Source organism: Halichoeres trimaculatus, unplaced genomic scaffold (assembly GCF_033239565.1).
Source record: "Halichoeres trimaculatus isolate MK-OKI-2021-1 unplaced genomic scaffold, fHalTri1.1 fHalTri1_scaffold_4, whole genome shotgun sequence".
In the NCBI taxonomy this organism is placed as follows: domain Eukaryota; kingdom Metazoa; phylum Chordata; class Actinopteri; order Labriformes; family Labridae; genus Halichoeres; species Halichoeres trimaculatus.
In genome coordinates, this window is record NW_027437182.1 from 16,201,736 (window position 1) to 16,224,695 (window position 22,960).

The following is a 22,960-nucleotide window of genomic DNA, read 5'->3' on the forward strand; positions in this document are numbered from 1 at the left end:
TAAGATCAAACCACCTCAAAAAAACAGCATACTTCTAACCCACATGTTTGGGAGTTCTGTTCATTTCTGACCTGCTCTGGAGTGCGATTCTTCCAGTTCAGCCACCTTTGCTTCCAGTCAGGACCAACCATGTCGTTGATAACGGACTCAGCTATAAGCAAAAATGAAAGCAAAGCCGGATGTCAGGAGAGGATAATTGCATTAAATCAACAAAGACTACGTTTTGACGTTTTAAAACAAGCGCTCCTCTACCTATTGAATGTTTCTGCAATGTGTAACAACTTACTCCAAGATGTGAGAGTGTTAAATGTTTGCATAACATGACAGTATTTATGTGGACAGCTTAACATTGGCTAAAACATCAACAAAGGGCTTTGAAACATTTTGACAGGCGAAATAGCACATGGTTAAGCCTCACTGTAAGAAGCTAACATGGTTAACATACTGTCTTTGAGGCGTGACTGCAGGGTTTCCTCCATGAACTGGATGGCTGCATCCCACTGAGGCTTATCTGTGATGGACCTGTCTTCTAGGGCATTGTGTTGGATCACTCTCTGAGACACAAAAAAACTTTGTTATTGGCTGAACAGAATGTCAAAACAACCCAAGTAAGTTCTCCACCTCATGCACAACTTCTTAGCACCAGTGCATATTTGTATCGATGCATCTTTGCAGGGAGTTATAAATTACATGTTGTATGTGCTCTCTGTATCTTTGCACCCAGGATGTGAGGGTTTATTGTGTGTTTACCAGACTGTCCATGGCCCTCTCGTTCCATTTGTGTCTCTTGATACTCTCGTCTTTCACAGCCTCCTTCAGCTTGTCAAAAATGTCGTCCTGGTCTTTGCCTCTGTACTCAGCCATGAAGCGGGCAAACTCTTCCTGCAGTGTCTCCCAGGCAACCTAATGGCAGGCCAAGTATAGCAGGGAAAGAAAAGGCTCATATTACCATAAATGGTTTCTTCAATTATCTTTAAATTCTGCTGTCTAAGAGTACCTGGTTTTACTTCCACTTGATTTGGTTTGATTTTATCTTTAACATTTACCTTTAAACAATCAAAATAACACAACAGCCAATCCAACAATTCAGGCAGTTTTACCTCAAGTGCTTTGTGTGGAAGCTGCTTGTCAGTCCACTGCTTGAGCTTGATGTCTACAGTGGTGTTGAAGGTACCCGAGTCCATTGTTTGAGCAGCGGGCAGGTAGATGTTCTCAATTACATGAGTGGAAACACGTTCCCACAACTTCTTCTGTAAAATAGATTCCCTGAACAAGAAAGAGAAAAGACATTCTCAACTTCCAGTAACTTGGGGAAATAAGTTATTTTCTTTCTTGTTACTCTCGTTGTTGTCATTTTGCTTCTCTGTGATTCGTTGGCAAGTATTCCTGGTCATACTACAGCAATTACTTAATTGAGATAAAAATGAGTTGGTAAAAATGTAGCTGTAACGCATCCAAAGCAGTTTAGGAAAGAGATGAAGTTTATGAGATGAACTATGAGTGAGGAGGGAGATCAGTGAGATCAGCGCCCCTGGGACTGCACTTGGACTGTAGTTTCCGATACAGCTTCAGTTTAACCCTGTTAGCAGCCTCTAGCCTCTCACCAAATCCCTCTGTGGAAATGTGGCAATGAAACAAAACCCTCCCCAAGTCCCTGTTAGACGAGGCTGGGGTTGTGCCGCCGTCATTTATCATAAACACACGCTCATATTTCATTAGGCTATCCTTTTGTTCAGGCTAGCACTCCTCAGTGTCAATAAGGACTATCTCCAATAGTGCTGGCTGGCTGCTGGCTGGCTAACAGGGCCACCCCTGTTCCCATCCATGGGCCATTCATCATAGTATTGATCAGGCAGAAGTGACGGCACGCACACTTGGGACAACCACAAAACGATGCATACATCTCATTTATCAAGGTTTTCCTCACTGGTAGTGAGGCAGAACCACACTTTCATGTACATAGTACAAACAGAGGAGACCTGAGTTTGATCTTCAAATGAGAGAACGCTGATGACTGGATGATTATTTAAAGCTTCCGTGAGGAGTTCTGGACTGACTAAAAAACTACTTTAAACTGATACACAGGCCATGTTACCACCAACAAAAGCAAACCAGATCATCATCAACAATGACACTGACAGTTTTTATGTTGTGATTTTTGATGCATGACTTTGCTGGGTAAGGAAAGGTGTCAAACCTGAGGACTGATAGTCTGCAGAAATTACCTCTCTATACTTTTTTTTACAGAAAGATTTACTATAAGTGAAACGTCTTACTCTTAAAAGCAAGGAGGACAAGTAACGAAAGAAAGAAAGAAAGAAAAAGAAAAACGGAGGAAATAAAGACAGAAAGAAATAAAGAAGGAAGAACAAAACGAATAAAAGACAGAAAGACAGAAAGAAAGAAAGAAAAAGAAAGAACGAAAAAGAATAAAAGACAGAAAGAAAGAAAGAAGAAAAGAAAAAAAGACAAAGAAATAAAGAAGGAAAATAGCTAGAAAAGAATAAAAGACAGAAAAACAGAAAGAAGGAAAGAAAGAAAAAGAAAGAACGAAAACAATAAAAGACAGAAAAACAGAAAGAAGAAAATAATAAAAGACAGAAAGAAATAAAGAAGGAAAATAGCTAGAAAAGAATAAAAGACAGAAAAACAGAAAGAAGGAAAGAAGCACGAAAAGAATAAAAGACAGAAAAACAGAAAGAAGAAAATAATAAATTACAGAAAGAAATAAAGAAGGAAAGAAGCACGAAAAGAATAAGACAGAAAAACAGAAAGAAGGAAAGAAAGAAAGAGGAAAGAAAGAAAGAACGAAAAGATAAAAGACAGAAAGAAAGAAAGAAAGAAAGAAAAAAAGGAAAGAAGAACCAAAAGAATAAAAGACAGAAAGACAGAAAAAAGAAAGAAGAAAAGAAAGACAGAAGAAAAGAAAGAAAGAAAGAAAGACAGAAAGAAGTTAGAGGGAAAGAAGAACGAAAAGAAAGAAAGAAAGAAAGAAAGAAAGAAAGAAAGAAAGAAAGAAAGAAAGAAAGAAAGAAAGAAAAAGAATCTTACCAGTGTTGGGGGGTCACTTGACTCAAACTTATGACCTCATCCAATATTTCATTTTTGGCCTTTTCATAGAGCTCATTCTGTCAAAAAAAGTGTTATGACCATTAATTTTACCATGTTTTAAAGAATTATCAAAACTCTTTAATTGTCCAGATGCTTTTATAATGACACAAATCTGACACTTTCTATGAATTCTTGTTTCTTACCCTGTCCAGCTCTCTCAGACGAGGATAGTTGTTCTTCCATTCAGTCTCTAGGTTAAAGCGTGAAGCTGGGGCGAAGAGGGACAGTGACATCATCATTTTTAACACAACAATCAATACATTTTGAATTTTACAATCAACAGCTTTTTATTTGAAATGACTAATATGTGAACCAAGTGTGAATGGATTTCCCCTAAAGCTTTGGAGTCTGAACCTGTCTTATTGAAGTTTACTCATAAATGTTCTTTGTTATCTGTCATTTTGTAACCGTTCATTTTGAGTGCATGAATGAACCTCATATCTTGCATGTGTCCTTTTTTACCTTTAATGTTTCGCTCCATCTCACAGTGATTCTCTTTAATCAACAGGCAGTGAGCAGATGCATACAGGGCCTTCTTTGTTTTTAACATGGTATGATATAAAGGCAGCTTTCAGGCTGTTAATGGCGCCTATTGTTTAATAAAAGTGGCTGAGGACACTTTCACTGTCTTAACTGGTCCCTGAGCGGGGAAAGAAAGCCTGTTTTAATTCTCATGTATACACAGACACACACTCACACACACCAAGCCTGCTGTCCCTTTCCATAGCTCCCTATCCACAGTGGAGATTAGGCTAATTGCTGGTTTGTGGGGCCACAAGGGCGCCAGGCACAGAGGATGGAGTCCGGCTGTGTGTGATTTGACGGGATATGGATCGATACACCACACAATGGACCTAAGGGAACTGGAGTTTCAAAGCCATAAATCTCCTGTACTGTTGGCAACGGGTTTGTGATTGTCTGGACTAATTGCAGTTGGAAGGCCGGACCGTGAAAAGTGTGGCAGGGTGGGCTGAGTAAAACCAATACAGGGTTGTGAGGTAGTATGGAGAACTAGCATCTTTGCAGTTAATGGATACAGTTTTACTGTCTTAAACTTTTAGATCATGCCTGGAACAGTAACATGTTTTGGATGTAAATTTCTTTGAAAAAAAGTTGGCCCTGTGTCTATTCATACCTTTGAAGACATCCGCCTGCTGCTCCACAGACTCTCGAACCATCTTCCAGAAGCAGTCAGAGACAGCCAGACTCAAGTTCTTTGTGGTCACCTGGTGGGCCTTCAGCATGCCGTCCCTAGTTGCATAGAGAAAAACAAAGTCAATTAAAAAAAAAAGGGTTTTAAGGAGGAAGTTTGAGAAATTGCATCTCATTTACCTTAGTAATCTGGAGTTCTGGAAGAAGTCTTCTTCATAGTCTTTAATGGAGTCTATGCTTTCGCTGCTGCTTCCTGCACAAGTTGACCCAAGAACAAGGGGTGAGTTTTTTACTATTCAGTTAATACTGAATCAAACAGAAAATCTTCCAATGGAGAAATGTGTATTGGAATTGTATTCTGGGAAAACCAGCAATCTAGAAGTAGCTGCCAGGTGTCATAATCTTTGTGAGTGAAACACAACATTATGTTTTGGTAGTTTTAACAATATGATGTGAAATCTAACGCAGCATATTACCTCTTCCTGTCACGACGGCAAAGTAACCCAGAGCCTTCATGGGGAACAGCTTGCCTTCCACTATTTGCTGAATCTTTAAGAGAAAATACACAAACATCAACATATTATACTCAATCAGTTCATTTAAGAGTCCTAGCACGTTGAAAAAGTTCAATGTTTTCCACCAGTTTTTTTTAAGAATTGGAATTTTAGAACCCTTAATACCTTCTGAAGTAAATTTAGAAAAACAAAACAAAACAAAACAAAAAAAAAAAAACGCACAATATTCTGATTTACTCAGACGCATCTGTATTACAAAGTGCTTGGCTCCCTCTTGTGGAGCTGCTGCTTTACTTCACCTGATCCACTGGTCAGAATATATCTACTGATATAGCTCCTGCACTTTAGGCTGGATTTGCTCACCTTTTTTTTCAGTTTTAATACAATTAAACTGGAGATGATTATGACGTTTTAAATTTCAAAAAAAGTGATTAGCAAACTGTTGACCTCCACAACAAAGACACAAGTGAAAAGTGTTATTTATTTTTTATCAATAACTTTCTTAAAGACAAAAGTGAACATGGAATTAGCTGCTTTACCCTGCTTGGGCTGGCCAGGTTCTTCTCAGCCAGATCCACCTTAGTCAGAACAAATATGGTCCTCTTCCCCTGAGGGTCCATCTGGCTGACCAAGTCTGTGACAATGCTCCGCTCTGCGTCCACACTGCCATCTGTAGGGGAAACATGGAACGTCAAGAATGAGATTATTACAAAGCATATGACTTCGAGTCAACAAGTTTTTCATATGGAAATCTTTGCTTAGTACATCAAAGACTGCAGTTGCATTTAGTGTGCTTATTGCTTACCCTGAATACAGAGGATGATTGCATTTGGATTCTGCATGTATGCCTTGCTGATGCTGAAGATTGTTTCCTTAGTGTCTGATGCCATGCCAGTGGTCACCGTCTTCAAAAGAAAAAGATTTTTTTAATTGTAAAACTTGTAGTGTAGTCACTTCAGAGTTCCATCAGAACTGGCAAGGATTCATCCCCACCCTTACCAATTAGAGTTCATACTCACACTAATGACACCTGGTAGGTCAACAAGCACCATCCGTTGGATGCCAGGACCTTTGACACTGAGGGATATTGTCTGATGTGAGGAAAATAAACATTATTATTTGATGAAAGGAGGAAGTAAATAGGTGCAAGCTTTATCAGTAGCATACATGAAAGCTTTATGTCCAACCTCAGAGCTGACGGTCTGTCCCTCTTTCACACTCTTTCTCATCCTCAGCTCAATCTCATGCCTGAGAGCAGCCAGCTGATGGATAGAGGAAACGTAAGCACAGATATAACAAAGAAAATATGACAGTTCACTACGATATTTGTTCAGTCATTTTAAGACTCACATCCTCTTCCTTGGTAAGGTCAAATTCCCGGCCACTGTCCTTGAACAAAGCGACATGGTGGGGGCCTTCGCTCAGTGTTACCTGCAGATATAAGAAGAATACTATCAATAAAACTTATTTTCTATTATTAAAAAAAGACAAGGGAGGTTTTTCTGGGCTTTTCTTTTTTTGGTGAGGTACCACATGCCTTGACAGGGGAGCGTGTCATCATCTCTCCAGAGCCCCTGGGAAAGATCCTGGCTTGGGCTATCATCTCCAGCACACTAGTCTTACCGGCACTCTGATCTCCAACAACAACCACCTGAGAAAGAACATATATACAAGGTTAGAGGGAAAAAAAGACCAAGGAAACAACTGAACCTAATGTCACATCAAGTATGAAAGATGAAGGTGAAATTTGGGAAAGTTACCAGGTACTGAGAAAATTGTAAAAGGTTTAAAGATTTCGATACATTATAAATGTGGTCATGATGCATTATAAGCGGTGGGCTCATAAGATGGTGTCGCTAAAGTTCTTATTGAATAATGTTTCATTTTTAAAATGTACATTAAATCAAGTCTGAGTCCTTACTCTGGGCAGGTGGTCCTGGGTGTTGTAGTTGGAATCGTAGTCGGACAAGATATCCAGAACTTCTGAATACAAGTCAATGAGGGATTTCTAGAGTAAGGAACAACAGTTACTCACATCTCTGTTTATGTTGACAATGCAAGAAAGGATGAACCATATGCAGAAAATCACTGCAGTGATAAACACTAACATGATACACAACCCTGTGGCAGCATAACATAACAATGAATCTTACCTTCACTTTTCTTTGGTGAATCCCCTTATCATCTTTTTGGAGGACCACTTTTCTTAACTCTTTATTCTCCTTCTCCAGTCTCTCCAGCATGCGCTGATATTTTAACTGTGAGATAAATAACACAACCCACCGAAAAACAACACAATCAACTTTAGCATCACATCTCAAACAATGGCAACACCATCTTAAACAATAGTGAAGCATAAAATCTATTAAAAACTACAAATAAAACATATAAGAATACTAGATAATATCAAAAACTCTAAATATTTCAGGATGATTTATATGCTCTTCTGTTTAAACTAATGAAGAATAGATCTGACAAAAAAATCCAAACTAGACCACTGTACCTGTGTACGGAGCAGCTCTTCTTGAAGCTGGTCTATCTTTTCTTTGTCCGATGACTAAAGGTTGAAGTAGAAAAAGAGCAGCAAAAAACAAGTTAATTCTTTCTTTTCTCATCTGGAAATGAGGCCTTTTGTTACTCCTGCTGGGCAATTTCACAAGCATAAAATCCCACGAGCACCAGAGAGATTGATTTCGTGCACAGTGAATCTCAGAGGGAACCAGTGTTGAAGATCAGAGAGACGGGGTCATAAATCAGATCTCAGCCAGACATAAGTCATTCAGGTATGATTCTCAACTTGATCAACAAGTTACTGAGTCACAAAAAAGCACAAATTACACCTGAAGAAAATCACAGAATCATGTAGACATTAGAATCTGATTTGTATGACTGAGCAGATTAAATGTCAGATATACTTGCAGTATTATTATTAGGGTGAGAGACAGGACAGAGCAGGAGACAGATTACAAGGACAGATGGGATTTTGAAGCAAAAGAAAGGAATTTAAGACACACACACACACCAAACTATTTAATCAAAAACTGTTTTGGACTACACAACAGGGTCAAGAAGTCTACTCTAAAACAGTGTATTGGAATGGTGCTGTTTGGATGTATTTAGGCATTACGAAACTACTCATGAGCTCAGCGCTCCTACCTCGGGTCCACTCAAGTTAGCTTCAAAATGTGCAGCTCACACCATGCAGCGGGTTGCCACTCCACTCCATGCAGTGCATCAGAACATGAATGGAGTGCTGTTGATGACTATCCCACCGTTTGCATGACAGCGCTACATCACTGTGCCTTCTGAACTCCTATGAGAGTGCATGCGTTCCTTCTCCACCAACTGAGAAAGAGAATCCTAGCTAACCTGCAGGACTGTGTGGGCCGATACCAAGGAAGGCCACCGTTGGGTATTTAATGAGACAGACTAAAGAAATAAATCTCCTTATTTTTTATACTAAAATTAATCAGTTTAAAGGTTACAAACATCGTGGCTTTAAAGGATAAGTTTGGTTAATGAAGCTTTTACATTGTTTATAGAATGAAGTAGAACAAAATACTCACCCGGAAGGCTTTCCTGATCCAAGCAGTACTTTGGGAGATATTAAGATCCAAAATCGTGCAGCAGACGTCCGTATAGTGGGATCCATCGGGGCATAGACAGCGCCGCTCCTAAAACTGCATTAATCGTCCAAAAGCTCATGTTTTTCACCAATATTCCATCATGGGTTAGTCCTCTAGGTTAGTCCTCTGCTGCAGTCTGTGTCACTCCAGACAGCACTGTGTGGCTGAACTGACCTCTGAACTGACCTCTGAACTGATGAAGACTTTGTTTACTTTTGCCCCTCCGCGCATGTGCAGGAATATCTATCTGATGAAGATGTTGTGGAGGAGAACTTTGAATACGATTGGTGTCATTACAGTTTTGAGCCAGAGTTAACAGATGACGAGCTCAAAGAAAGGAGGAAGTGGAGTCAGCTCTACAGAGAGTACTGCGCATACACGGAGGGGCAAACGTAAACAAAGTCTTCGTCAGTTCAGAAGTCATTCCAGCCACACAGCTCTGTCTGGAGTGACACAGACAGCAGCAGAGGACTAACCCAGAGCAGACCATGATGGAATATTGGTGAAAAACATGAGTTTTTGGACGATTAATGCAGTTTTAGGAGCGGCGCTGTCTATGCCCCGATGGATCCCATTATACGGACGTCTGCTGCACGATTTTGGATCTAAATATCTCCCGAAGCACTGCTTGGACCAGGACAGCCTTCTGGGTGAGTATTTTGTTCTACTTCATTCTATAAACAATGTAAAAGCTGTATAAACCGAACTTATCCTTTAAGGAGAGGGCTACAAAAAAAACCTCTTAATTCATATGCTCCTTTAAGTTTAGTTGTGTAGTATCTATGAGGTCTTTTATCCAAATTTTCCACAAATGGCACATTATGCAAGTAAGACAGGTTAGCTACCGCGATGAGTGCACCCAACATCAGCTTATGATTGTTTGGTGCTGACCTCTAGTGTTCCAACCTCTTAAATTGTTGCACTGAAAATGTTGTATGCAAAAATTATTCTGACAGAAGTGTTGGGTGCGCTGACAGATGGAACCAAGGATTGAAACTTTCACAGGAGAAGACCTGAACCTGGATTAATTTAAGTATAAACTGTATTTCTTCTCTGAAGGCATCAGTGGGATAGGGCGAATCTAAGTGGGATGGGACCTTCACCTTGCGTTTCTGTTGAAGGGGGCTGGGGTTCGGAGGCGGACTGGGAGCAGGCTCTGGCGGTGGGGGACGCGCATTATTGGCGGCTGCGGCCCGCCGGACCTCCTCCTCGTGCCGCTGGATCTGCTGTTGAATAAGAATGAGCTCGCCCAGCAGACCCTGCTGGGGTACGTCATAATGAGAGACAAGCAGGAGCAGCAAAAAGACAAAAACCAGCCATTGGGTTGGTCAGTCAAACAGGCAATGCTGCATCCTAACACAGGGCGACAACAGAGGAAACCTGGCCCGTGGCTCTCAGTCTCATGAATCTCAGAAGTGTCTCAGAGTCATGATACAGTCAAAGCTCCAGTTACAGAAACCTAAGGATTTTGGCTTTGGTAATCTTGCCACCAACATCAGTGTGACCCAACAAAGTCAGTCTCTCTCACACACAGAGCCGAGATGCCAAACTTTGCCAGACTGAAGGCAGAGGAGGTTACTAATACCACAACCAGCACCTCTCAGCAAGTGGCAACAACACTAAATCTTTCCTCACCATCGCGCACCACTGTGGACATATGACTATGACTGATTGCTATGTTTGCGCTTATCACTGTGAAAACTTTACCTTAATGTTTGAATCAGATCTAAAATGTTTAAATGTACGACACAATGATGTTGGTCAGTCCTGTTCATAATGAGTCTGATGAAGCTGAAGATGATTATGTAAGCAAAGCAGGCTACAGGATGTATGGTTATCAGGGAGAGTGCCAGCGTTGGTTCAGCAGGTAAAGTTTGCTTGAGTTCAGGGTTCCCCAACATGACATCATCATTGAACTTTGTGCAGTTTTGCTTCTTTCTGCTCTGTAAAATGTGCACACAAAATCTGCTCAATGTAATTCAAAGGGAGATGTCATCTTTCAAAAGCTGCATTACATTTGCTCATGTTGGAGACCATGACTGCAGACTAAAAGCAGGGCAAAGGAGAGGAAAGCCACATGTGTTTTATCTGTATTCCTTCAAGCTTTTCTTTATACTGAAGATCAAATGTTTGATTCTTTAACATCAACTCTTTGGAGTTTCAAAATCCACAAACACATGAATATGAAGCAGAGGGGGACTGAAACAGGTCACTTTGCAGGAAAGAAAAAAAGAGACAAAATGAAAGATACAGACAGGACAATGGAAATGACACAAATATGCATCTTGAGTGTTCAGTCAGACTAATGCTGCATAAACATGAGCTAACACAGGAATGGTACCATGAACATGAGCTCCCGGAAAAAACACAGCTGAGAAACTTGAGAAGAAGTGAGGCCAGAATTGAAGCAGTGATGAAAATAAGAGTTCATAACCTCTCAGAGTTTAATCTGAAAGAATGAGTGCTGTGCAATAAGATCCTAATATCAGTAAAATTTCACAATCTTTTCATTTAACAAGAGAAAAAGCATTGTGATGAATATGTATTCAATGCTTGGAAAGTCATTGACTTATCCAAAAAAAAAATGCTGCTAACAAAAGAGGCATGCTCTTACCATATCACTGTAACATGGCCATAAAAGCCTTATCTTGACTAGGCTGACAGCCAGTGCAACACCCACTATTCACAATCAGTGGAACTATCTGATTCAAAAGAACCAAATAAAATCATTCATATGTTTTGGGTACATTTTGGTTCAATCCATAGCAGTTCTTGCCACTGAAGTGAAGGGCAGCCAAGCAGCAGGCAGGAGCTGAGCGACAACTAGCACAAGTAAAAAAGAATGGTTCAAGCTTTAAGGTGAACGCAGGTTGTGCATACTTGCCTTTTTGTATTGCTTGTCACTGCTATCTTGTGTGGCTGCTGCCGAAGAATCTGTGGCTTTAAGCGGAGGATCACCTGAGGTTTCTACCAATGGAGACACAACAAAACAGAAAAAAGGTTAAAGGCTCATTGGACATTAAGTTCTGATTTTGGAATAAAAGCAGACTAGGGTGTCAATAATGCCCACAGTGGAAAGATGCTGGAGTTCAATTTAAGGTGTGTCTATGCTTTTAATAGAAACTAGAGAGAAAAGAGTTAGTAGCAAATGTTTGGAAAATCTGATGATTAATTCTTTAAACGTTTGTGTGTTCATGGTGCAGCATGATCAAAAAGAGACAGAAAAACTCAACATAACTTAAACAAAAATACACATAAGCTTTGGAAATTTCTTTGTACATCACCATTCTCTATGAGTTTGATTGCTGGATTTTCTCGAGGCAAGCAGTAAGTGAAGACTGAAAATTAAAACTCAAGAATGACATAAAATGATGGCTTTCAATGCATGCTGGAAGAAAACAATTAACAAGGCAAGATTGTTAAAGAATTAAAAGAGCATACATTCTAATGGAATGAACTAGCGTGCAGATATAAAGTGCAAAGTTCTGTCAGCATCACATCAAAAGAAGTTTCATTTAGAAGCGTACAAATGTAAAACTGAAAAGTCTTATAGAAATAAAATTTCTCAAAGCCATGGAAGGGTGTGGAAGCAGGAGATTAAAGAAAAAAGAATGAACACGCACACCCTATAGAAAACTTCATGAGTCACAGCAGAGGCGGGGTCCTGTCTGCTCTGCCAAGTCTGTCAAAAAGACTTTGGAAGATTAAATCTGTCCTTACAGAACCCTTAATGATGTGACTGCATATCAGGATTATTCTACCACTATCATCAGCAAGCATTATAATTATTATTATGGGAACATTTCAAATAGTATCAAATCATCAACCACATACAGTGTAACATATGACATTTTATTTATCTAAACCATAAATATTCAAATTGAGATGGTTATTTTATGTTTGTTGTGTTTTCAGTACGTTTTCCAAACATTTGAAGAGGAATGAATAGCAGCAGACTGAGGTCACCCCAAAGATTAGCGTGTTAATGTAATTAAAGAAAGCAGCCAATACGGGCCAGGGTGGAGAGAGGGTGGAAGTCAAAGGAGGTAAAAAACACACAGGGAAGAAAAAGTACAGCCAAGGACAACAAGGTTAAAGAAAGACAAAATAGAAAAGGGAGAAATGCTGGATCTGCATTTCAGTGCTTTTCAGACCAGGAAACAACACCTTTTTAGCATGTCTTCATTCAGCACGTCTTGTTGGAAAAAAACCACCAAATCTGGGAGAGAAACTTAACTTAAAGAATGAGTTACTTTGAGTTTTAGGAAACAGATTTCAGCCAAAAAGACCAGGATGATAAATTAAAGTATACTTCTTTGAAAACCCTGAGTCCAAGCTGACACGGTTCCAAAATCCCTGTGTCTGATGATATGCTTTACTGAATACAGAACCTGTGTTAACTTAGGTGCTGCCATTAGTAACAGCAGCACAGGTCTGCAAACTGGAAGCCAACATCCTGGGGGGATGCTCTGCTATCGTCTTTCAAGCCAACCAAGGCAATCAGGAACCCACAGCAATACTAATATTACCGCAAGACAGGGGGTTAAACTTCAGCAGAGAGAAAAGAAGGGAAGGGGCAGCGCTACAAAGTGCAGGTTTACACACCTAACAACAGCTGCAGACCAGAAGCTCCTTTGACTTCACTACCCAAACTCACACCTGTGAAGAATGTTGAGGAGGACAGGAGGGCAGGGGAGGAGGGAGAGGGAAGAACACAAGATAAAAATCATATAAGACAGAAGCTGAGGGATGGTGGTCAGAGCAGGGACACAGCTGGATGATGTGAATCAGACAAAGCAGTTGCTGTGCCAGAGCTTTAGTGAAGTAGCCACTAAATGAAAAATGTTAAAAAGGGATAAGCACACCCCAAAGTAGGCTTAAACCTTAAGGAGCCCAAAATCTATATTTTTGTCACAATAGCATTACATTTGTTCATTAGTGCATGACTGTATTATTTACTTATCCTTGATAATATAATTCAAGGTATGCAAGTCTGGACACAAAGTGCCACAAGACAAGACACTGGGATGTCCGAACATCTGTTGTTATCTAGTGCAAAAATATAGGCAATATGTTGGACATATTATCAACCACAAGCGTTAACAGAAGTGCCAGTGCAGAAAAAGCAGAACCTCAGGAAGTGGTGCAGGCTGCTCATTCATATCATTTATTGACCCTGACTTAATGAAATCTCTTTCGGCTATAGGCAGTTTTAAGAATGAAAAACAACAAGTACCACACTGAAGGGATCGTATGCTGAAGTTATTAGGTAAACCATAAAAAAAACAGAAATAAGTGAGGAGTGGACGAGAGGTTTACACCAAATACGATACTAATAAAATCAAAGCTGTTGTCACCTTAAAACAGACACAAGACTACACGTACCAAAGAAAATTTTGTTTTTTATTTTCATTGAGGCAATAATTGAAGCTTGTCCACTTACCAGAGGAAAGGAGGCTTTTGATGAAAGTGAAGTTCTCTCCTATTTTGTCTAGGTCAGGTAGTAGTTTGGCGATTTCTTCAATCTCTGGTAGAGCTTTGGCCAGTTTGTCTGTCAAAACAGAAACAAGGCTAAGTAAAATGTGGAAAGTTACAGAGCCCTATATCATAAAGCAATATCAACAGCTACATGAAAAAATTACGATTGTCCATGCTGAACTTGTGGAATGAGACATTTACATGGAACGAAACAGGAATATGTGACACATTTAAATTATGACTTTAAAATGACAACACTTACCAAGATCAATTTGTTCACTCAATTCCCAGACAAAATCTGGAATGACCCAGTTGTATTCACTAAAATCAGGCAGCATGTCTTTCCACTCTTCATAAGTCTGGAAATAAAATGACAGGGTTATTCTACTTGAGTAGAGGAATAAGAAATGTTCTGCAGCTGAGTAAGAATCAGAGAAAGCAGGCAATAGTCTGTGTCCAAGGAAACAGTCTAATATATGCAAGCAATGGCAAATCTGAAATGATTAGTTTGTATTCTTTTTTTGTTTGTCCACTGTGTGCATAATGTGCCAGGCACACGCTTTAAACTAGGGATGCACGATATTATCGGCACAATATCGGTATCGGCTGATAAAAGTTTAAAAACACGTTTATCGGTATCGGCAGATATGAAAATTTCTGCCGATAGGCACAGCCGATAAGTATTATTTTCCATCTGAAAAATAAGCTCCTTAAATAAAATGTAGTACTTCATTTATTTGCACTGCAGAGCTCTGTGTCTGTCACCAGGTTGTTACAGTAGCTCTAAAATAATCAAATGCAACTTGGTTATGTATTAAAAATGCATTGTACATTTAAAGTTCATGTGATCTAAAGAAATTGTTTTTCTGTATTTCAATACTGAATGTCTTGGGTTTGAAAAAAAAAACATTTCTTATTTATGGTAAAATCAAAAGTTTTTTTGTCTTGTTTTATGTGTGTTTCTTAAACAAATAAGACCGTCACAATTAGAGTAACATATAAATTGCAGTACAGGATAGACTTAGCTTTCTTTACAGTGAAAAAAACAAACAAACTTGTGATTATCTGTATCGGTATTGGCCAAAAGGGGTTTCAATATATCGGCATATCCCTACTTTAAACCCTTGGATGGATAACTGCGTGCTTAACACAAGCTAACCTGAAGGAAAAAAATGAAGAATATTCAAGAGACCCTAAAATCGAGACACTTATTACTGGCCTTTTTAGCTGTGTAGCCTCCTCCCACTGCTGTGCCAAGCAGAATATAACGAAGCTTCAGCAGCCTTGCGGCGAGGCGTGCCACCCAGAAATTGCGCTGCTGCTGGTGACCACGGCCTCCTGACCCTGGGGGAGGCTTGGGAGATCTCATGGGCAACCTGGACATGGAAGTGAAGTAACGGGCTGCAGTGCGGTGAGGTGGGCGTTGAGGGTTGGTGTTGTTGGAGTAACGGTGGTGGATGGCCCGGGACAGAGGGTGGAGCTTCTGCAGGGGTATCCGAAATCTCACCCCCATGTTGGTGGAGACCAAATTCCTGCAGGCCATACTGAAAGATAGAAATTGGACATGAAACCACACTTGCTAACATTTTGGTCATCTTCCATGAACAGTAATAAGGTCGTTGGAAGTTCATAGTCGAACCCCTGATTGGAAAGTAGCAGTTCAAAACATGTATAGAAACCTAATCTTATTTTATAAAAACGGTAAAATGTGGTTTCTATCCAAAACGATATCCAAACAGTGACTCCATCGTCAGGTAAAGGCCTAGATAGCTGAAAACTAAGTAACTGCGTATAGTTTGTAAGCATATGTCAGTAGATGTAACTTTTTTAGAGAATCCATGATTTAAAGAACAAACCAATTCTCTATTTCTTTGAACAAACAAATACACAAACAACAACATTAAAAGTGGCAACAGCCAGACAAAACATATGTATACGTTACACATATATCAACGCACCATTGGTAACGTTTATTATTAGCAAGTCAGCTATACACATTCAGTTCAAGTTTACAAACACGTTATGTAACATACCTACACACCAAATACTAACAGATCACCCAGGTCACAACAGCCTGTAAGCCAATTTGTTTTAATTTACATCGTACAACCGTGCCAGACTCAAATGGATAGACCACATTATCTATTAGCCAGATGGGCTAACTGGCTATAAGCACCGAACAAAAAACTAAACAGCGACCGAGACCACTTTGAATTTTGTAAGAAATTTGAGTTAAAAGTGTGGAGAGGTTGGGAATCTAATGACTTATTTTGGGGGGAATAACTGTCAATAGTATAGCAGGTAAGCATATGAAGTAAGTCGCTAGCTTCGCTGTCCTCAGCTGTCAAAATGACCGGCTAAGTGTGCTCTGCGAGCCTCTGTTACCGTTTTCTTCATTGAACAGAAACTTACCAGGCAGCGTTGCTCCCCACACGCAACATGGTGTTGTTACCAACAGCAGGTAAACACAAATTTCTTATAAATTCTCTTTTCCGGCTCGTTTTAATTCATCTTTCCAAATAGTACACATCTGCTTGCATCTTATGGCAGCTAACTAGCTCGTTAGCTAGCAAGGACACAGGCAGAATGACAGTCCGCTTCCTGTTGACGGTACACCCCTCAAATGAACCCTGACAGAAACGAACAAGTACATTTCTTCCTGTGTAGTAATTGCCAATTGCTACTGTATTTATTTTTTTCGAAAAATATTATTTATTTTATCATCTGTAGTTATTTTTCTTTTACTTATTGCTTCATATTATGCTTGCTTGTTAATTGTATTGATCCGTTTTCTTCATTTCCAATAGTTGTTTAAATTTATAAATGTTCTTTTTTTTTTAAGTTGCACTTTTAAACAAAAGGCTTTCTGGCTATGATCAGGCCCCGCTAACAGAAAGTGAACAACAGCATCCTTGCAGTCCCATGGACAGTGCCCAAATTGATTGATAAAGATGCAAATCGACTCAACAGGTGCAGCTTTGACTGCCGAGTACACAGGACAAATTATTACAATGGTAGAGAAGACATGGTTTTGCATGTCACATGTCAGAATCCTGAATTTATAGTTATTGATGTTGTTTTGTTTTGTTTGTTTTTTTTTTTAACTTTTCTCTCTGCAATTGTTTATCTTCTTCAATTCAGCTGTTACTAGGTGGGCCATATTTGTGGACAAACATCTTTGTCACACAAAACTGAAACTGAAGCTGTACTCAGTTCAGATGCTCAACCTTAATCAGGCTACATGTCAGGGGTAAATGTTTGAAAACCAACCCACAAGACTCATTGAATCTTCTTTCAGTAAGAGTTAAATGTGTCAGGTGTCTCATGCCTATTCGACAAAAGCACAACTAGCTTAAAGTTGTAGCCTAAATTATCTCACAATTCATTGAATCCTGTTAAATTGTATACCTTGGGGAATTCTTGACAGCTTGTAGAATCAGTTTGTTACCCAACAACTTGAGTAAACTATGACTACTAGGTTCTTTTACTTAAACTACATGTTCTCCTTTAGCTTTCTGTTGAATAGTTGCTTCATGTAAATAATCTATGGAAACAAAATTATGCACACAGTCAGTTTTGAGAACATTTATTGAAAAGAAAAGAAATCAAGATAAATCTGAAATACAATCTTCAGGGGAAAAGAAATAAAAATAAATAGAAAATAAATTATAAGGTACAAAAATTTTCAAAACAGAAATGTACATTTTTGCCAATATAAACGATACACATACCCCAGGCGAGCCCCTTGTTGAGGTGAGGGAGCTGCAAATTAAAAACATTCTGAATCAACTGTATTGAAAGAGCAGACATAAAGATGGCTTGGAGTGAACTTTTACCAATAGCACACTTTTTTAATACAGTTTGGGTGTTGACTTTCATCATTTTTTTTCTATCCATTACAAATAGACATGTTTTCCTGAGGAAACAGCATCCACATGAGGCTTTAAGTCCTCTGTGGTTGACTCAACCTAAATGCCATTTGATGGTTAGTTTAAAATACATGATGTGAATAAGAGGCCAATGCTAACTGTCAACAGTCGGTATATGTTGTACCTGTGTAGGCGCAAAGGTTTCAGCAGGAAAATCCATTGCTTTGACATATCAGTCAGGTTGAAAGACAAAGCTGTAGCCTAGAAGAAAAGCAGTTGTATTTACACTTTGCATGTCAGCAAATTGAAGACTTTTTTGTATAAGGTGCACAGTTATGATACAGCTGAGACTAATTCATTTTGCCCATAGCAGCAATATTATCACTTTAACAACAGACTGTTGATATAAAGCAGCAATGCACATTCTTTTGCCAATTACATTTAAAAATGTATGGTTGAAAAATGTTTTAACAGTAAAATTAGCACATTTTGAGAGGGAAAAACGAGTACGTAACAGGATTGTCAGATGTTGCTCAAATTGAGAATTTGCAGAAAGGCATCAAAAAGAGCAGATAAGCTGAATTCCCTTCTTTAGAAAAGTATTTTGAAAAAGAGAAGCAACCATAAAGCAGGGGAGAAAATCCACTTAAATAATCTAAGAGAAAATAAATCTCCCCATTCAGGATGGTTTGTGTTAAACTTTCTTCAAACTCCAAAGCAGATACACGTTACATTGAGTTTTACACAGGAAAAATTAAACATTGTTCCAAGTGCCCAAATCATACTTCACAATTACTGATTCATAGTGTGAAATAAATGCCCAGGACGCCCATATAAGGGAAATCAGAGATAATGCAAAGTGAAAAGAAAAAAAAAAGTGAAGGTACAAACAAATTCAATAGACATTACCAAAACAAAAGACTGATTGTAACACAGTACCAAAATAGTAGAAAAACACACACAGCCCTTTGATAATTCAAAAACCATACATTATTATCACTAAATCTGTTGACTTTTATGCACACACTAGAAATGTACATCTCATATATACAGATAGAATCCAATCCCTACAATTACTGTTACCTTTAAAGTCAATTTTTGCTGAATCAAATTATATCAGACCAAGTTAAACAGACTAAAGATAAACTTTACTCTTTTTTTCTTTCTTTCTTTTTTTTTTTTCTTTTTCAAATGTAAATGTAACAAAAAGTCTTTGGAAATAGATTTAATAACCATTGTATTGCCTTGCAATAAATCAATAAATTTTGTTCTGTATATAACATTCAATACAAGCCTCAGTAGGTTACTAAACAAATGTGAAGACAAAAATAAAGAATGAGATTTGCAAACCATTTTTCTTCAAACAGACATAACTGTTGATATTAAATGGAAAAGAAAAGTAATTTGGACATGTCTGTGTCCAACAATGAATCAGAATCTTTCAACAAATTGGCACAAGGAAGTCAAAAGGAACCTAAGTTTGTATCTCTCACAAAGGTTTATCCTCCACACACTGATAATTCACCAAAAATACTCAAACAAATACTCAAAATACTATGCTCACCAAATAAACAATGTTTTCATTTAAGTTATGGTCACAGATTACATTTGAATTCATATCAGCAGTATAATTTATAATCTTATGACAAGAAATTTGAATGATGGCTTTCAGCAATTGAGCAACGCCATAGTCATATTACTGGTGTTAGTTCATTGTAGTACTGATTTTACTGTTGTAGTAAGCCAGTAATGATCAATGGACAGGGTGAATGTGTTCTCATCTGTTGTACAGATAACGAGTGATGAAATCCAGTGATATAACCAGATTTTTGCAGAATAATTTGCATTAAAAGAACATTACATGAAATTAGACTTTAAAAATGGTGTATTTTAGGACAAAAGGTAAAACCATTTGATGTGTACAACTCCGAAAAGGCTGATTGCAATAATAGTTTACGTTGTACTGGCTTTGTGCATTGGACTTACTGCTTTACAGTTATCCTCCACCCCAAATATTCCTTTTTTAAATATTAGACACAAGGTCGCAGTGAAGGGCCCCTCACTTTTTCCTATTTGATTTGACATGACAAATTTTAAGGCTAGAAAAATAGCCTGTTGTGGAATAAAGCTTCAGTGTTATGTATGGTCAACTGCTTCTCAGTCTGGTCAGAACAGATGTTACTGAAGAGGAAGCTCTATTTTTTTTCAACCACCATGAGTGTCTCAGAGTGTTTGACGCAAATAGCTCTTGAGGAAAAATAAAAAATAAAGAGCACTGAACATAAAATATAGCCCTTAGCTTACTATGCTAGTAGCCTTCTGTACATCTACTGCATGAATTACAATTATAAATGGTCCATCCAGCTTCTGCAGCTTGTGTTGTAGCATGGATGTTTTAAATGTGCGAAGAGCAGCAGGTTGATGAGATGCATAAAGGCTTTGACTTACAATTTTAATCAGTCTTCCATGGGAAGAATTTTTTAAAACGTCATATGAGCAGTGCTGCTGGCTTTGAAGCTAATCTGAAGTGACTTTGTAGATGTAGGATACTATATGATGTCATGCATGTGATTAACGATCAACATTATCCAGCCATGCAATTTCATCTCTAGATCTCATTTGCGTACAGAGATGCTGATGTAAGTATTTTCTTTTGTCTACAGGTTTGAGGTGTTTGTAATGATATTTGCAGAGCTGAAACCATCAAGTCTCAGAACATCATGACAGGGAGCTGGTTTCATGCAAGGTATAGGATGCTTTGTGTTCCCTGTTGAATTTTAAAATTTGCCGACAGGACTTGGCTCATAGACGCAAACACAAACTATTTCAGGTTTTTCACCACACTTAAGGCCAACATGAATAGTCCAAGAGGACACGGTCGCTGCTCCTCTACATTTACTTAAAGAGCAAAATGTATTTTTGAAGGGAATGCCTGTGAAAAAGCCATAATGTTCCCTGTTATACTATGCCGATGAGCTGACTTTAAGTGTTGCATGCAATCAAAGCATTAGTGTGAAAGTACAGCTTGGGCCACTGAGGATTCAGTTGTAAGTTTGTGAAGTCTCCCATTATAATGTTGTTGATTTGTGAATGAGCATGAAAAGCTGGACCATTGAATGTCTGTGCTCAATTTTTGTGGCCATAAATGTATAGTATTTTTTTTTTTCAGGTCAAATCAACAGTACAAAAGGATTTCTATACTAATGTCTTTAAAAGCAGAGATGATATTAATGTTTTTTTTCTTTCTTTTTTTAAATTTTCTACTATAATCTCTTTGTTAAAAGCCTAAAACAAACTTTTTACAGACAGAAAAAACAATAGGGATCCTTCCACATGTCTAGGATGAATAAAGTAGTTTGTATTCTGCTTGAGGTGTGGAGATGAACAAGCTGACAGTAGCCTAATTTTCCAGTCCCCCACTTTGCACTGTATACGCACATTTAGGTACTAGACTAAATAAAGTATTTTTGTCAATCCCTGGTTCATTTTGGTTCAGATGCAATTCTTTCTAATTTGTCCTTTAAAGGTGATGCCAGACAATGACATGGCTCTTGTTATGCACATAAGCAGTCTAAGACCACTGCCACCTACCAGTCTCAAAGCATCAATCCATCCACCTTCAACCTCATCAGTCCTGTTTTAAAATAACAGAGCATGTCCCTTTTGGAGTGAAACCTCTCTCTTTTGCCTTCTTCCACTGACTCTTTAGTACTTAATCTACTCCATGGCTTGCTGTTTCAATCAAAGTAGGTAATCTCTTTAAAAGCCTTAGTTTGTACCCACCAGGTTCTATGTACAGTAGCTTCTCTTTGACATCTGGTTCACACAATAGTTTACTTAGATGGGAAGGAGGGGGTTTCTTTTTATGTTACTTTTCCAAGACTTAAAAAAAAAACTAGAGACCTGAGAGTGCATACATGGGCAAGCCAGAGTACTGCGTGGACTGAAACTGAGCTGTATTTGGTGTTTACAAGGTTGTAGCACTGAAGAGTCTGGAAGTACAATGCCTGTATCAGCCAATTAACTTGTGAGGATTCGATTTCAGGAGGTTGAATGTGTGTTCACTGAACACATTTGAGGGGTTGATTAAATGCCGAGAAGAACATTTGGGTGCTAGGAGTTAATCATGATGTGATAGGTGGAGCCGTTTTCTGGGCGGGGCTTGGCTTCAATGGTAGTGGTTGGCTTTGGAGGCCAGTCGGGGTCCACACTCAGCTCCTGGGCCAGATGCATGTAGCGAGCCTTGGGTCTCATCTTGTGTGGGCAACATAACCATGAGAGACACTTGTATGCCCCCAGGTTAATCCCCCTCTGGAAACACCACATCCAAAAAACAAACACATCAGATACATTTACCAAAGACAGGGGAAAAAAGGAAAAAGGGGAAATTGCACAAACTGGTTTTATGTATGCTTCAGATTTCTTAAAAAATTGTACCAACTGGTAAAAAGGACATAAACATGCATGAAAAAATGTAACATGCAAAAAAATAAAACTCAGGAAGAGTCACTGCTGAAACATTTTTACAAGAATTCATGCATGCAAGTCATTCAAACGAAAATTCAGCATGATAATATCTTGCAGTTGTTGTCCTATGGACAGCTTAAAGAGTGAGTCCACTCCTTAAAAACAAGCTCATGGAGTCAAGATCAAAAGAAACAAAAGATTCAACAGCAGATCTTTCTTTGAAAAAGTCATTTATCCCAAAAGTTTGATTTTATCTAGATACATTAATTGACAGGAACCTCAGACAGCTTTGACTTGCTTAATTTTCTAGAAGAAATATGAGACAAGTACAGTAGGTAAAGCCTAGTATTGCCAGAGGTCTAAACATAAAACATAGTTAAGAGGGAAAGAGGAGGCGGCAAGCAATCAGTCTTCTAAAAACCAAACGTGGGAAATATCCAAGGCTTGGGAACGGTTTATGCAATTAACACAACCTAATGTCAGAAAAATAAATGATTCTATTACAAAACAACATCATGTTTATAAAATAATATAGGAACCAAACAACTATGGCTGGTGTTTTCCAAACAAGGCATACACATTTTTAATTGTTTGTAAAGAAAATGTGTATGAATATCACCACTTTATTTTTTGGATGAGAAAAAAAGTTGATGTTTGTCTTACCACAATGACACCTGATAGTTATAATCATGTAACCATCCAACCATCTTACCTTCTTCTTTATTACTGACCACCAGCAGCT

The 22,960-nt window shown here is 38.6% G+C and overlaps 2 protein-coding genes across 7 annotated transcripts in view; both read right to left on the reverse strand.

The window, feature by feature from the left end:
* Positions 1–16,511, reverse strand: part of opa1 (OPA1 mitochondrial dynamin like GTPase) — a 41,373-nt gene extending 24,862 nt beyond the window's left edge. Inside the window, exons 1-25 of one of the 4 annotated variants that reach the window (XM_074668219.1) lie at positions 16,295–16,511; positions 15,102–15,426; positions 14,145–14,241; positions 13,848–13,955; positions 13,010–13,063; positions 11,289–11,371; positions 9,508–9,663; positions 7,282–7,335; positions 6,932–7,036; positions 6,700–6,786; positions 6,316–6,429; positions 6,129–6,209; positions 5,966–6,040; positions 5,798–5,869; positions 5,584–5,683; positions 5,318–5,448; positions 4,740–4,812; positions 4,444–4,516; positions 4,247–4,362; positions 3,255–3,319; positions 3,052–3,128; positions 1,101–1,266; positions 751–903; positions 446–554; positions 72–151 (exon numbers count right to left, since the gene is read on the reverse strand). In XM_074668219.1, coding sequence (XP_074524320.1) covers positions 72–151; positions 446–554; positions 751–903; positions 1,101–1,266; positions 3,052–3,128; positions 3,255–3,319; positions 4,247–4,362; positions 4,444–4,516; positions 4,740–4,812; positions 5,318–5,448; positions 5,584–5,683; positions 5,798–5,869; positions 5,966–6,040; positions 6,129–6,209; positions 6,316–6,429; positions 6,700–6,786; positions 6,932–7,036; positions 7,282–7,335; positions 9,508–9,663; positions 11,289–11,371; positions 13,010–13,063; positions 13,848–13,955; positions 14,145–14,241; positions 15,102–15,426; positions 16,295–16,323 — 2,583 coding nt within the window. In that variant the 5' untranslated portion in view covers positions 16,324–16,511. The remainder of the gene's footprint in view (positions 1–71; positions 152–445; positions 555–750; positions 904–1,100; positions 1,267–3,051; positions 3,129–3,254; positions 3,320–4,246; positions 4,363–4,443; positions 4,517–4,739; positions 4,813–5,317; positions 5,449–5,583; positions 5,684–5,797; positions 5,870–5,965; positions 6,041–6,128; positions 6,210–6,315; positions 6,430–6,699; positions 6,787–6,931; positions 7,037–7,281; positions 7,336–9,507; positions 9,664–11,288; positions 11,372–13,009; positions 13,064–13,847; positions 13,956–14,144; positions 14,242–15,101; positions 15,427–16,294) is intronic. The other 3 variants (XM_074668220.1, XM_074668221.1, XM_074668222.1) reach the window with 3 other exon arrangements.
* Positions 16,512–18,923: 2,412 nt separating this feature from the next.
* Positions 18,924–22,960, reverse strand: part of atp13a3 (ATPase 13A3) — a 35,690-nt gene continuing 31,653 nt past the window's right edge. For all 3 annotated transcript variants that reach the window (XM_074667951.1, XM_074667949.1, XM_074667950.1), the window contains one exon: positions 18,924–22,062. In XM_074667951.1, coding sequence (XP_074524052.1) covers positions 21,865–22,062 — 198 coding nt within the window. In that variant the 3' untranslated portion in view covers positions 18,924–21,864. The remainder of the gene's footprint in view (positions 22,063–22,960) is intronic.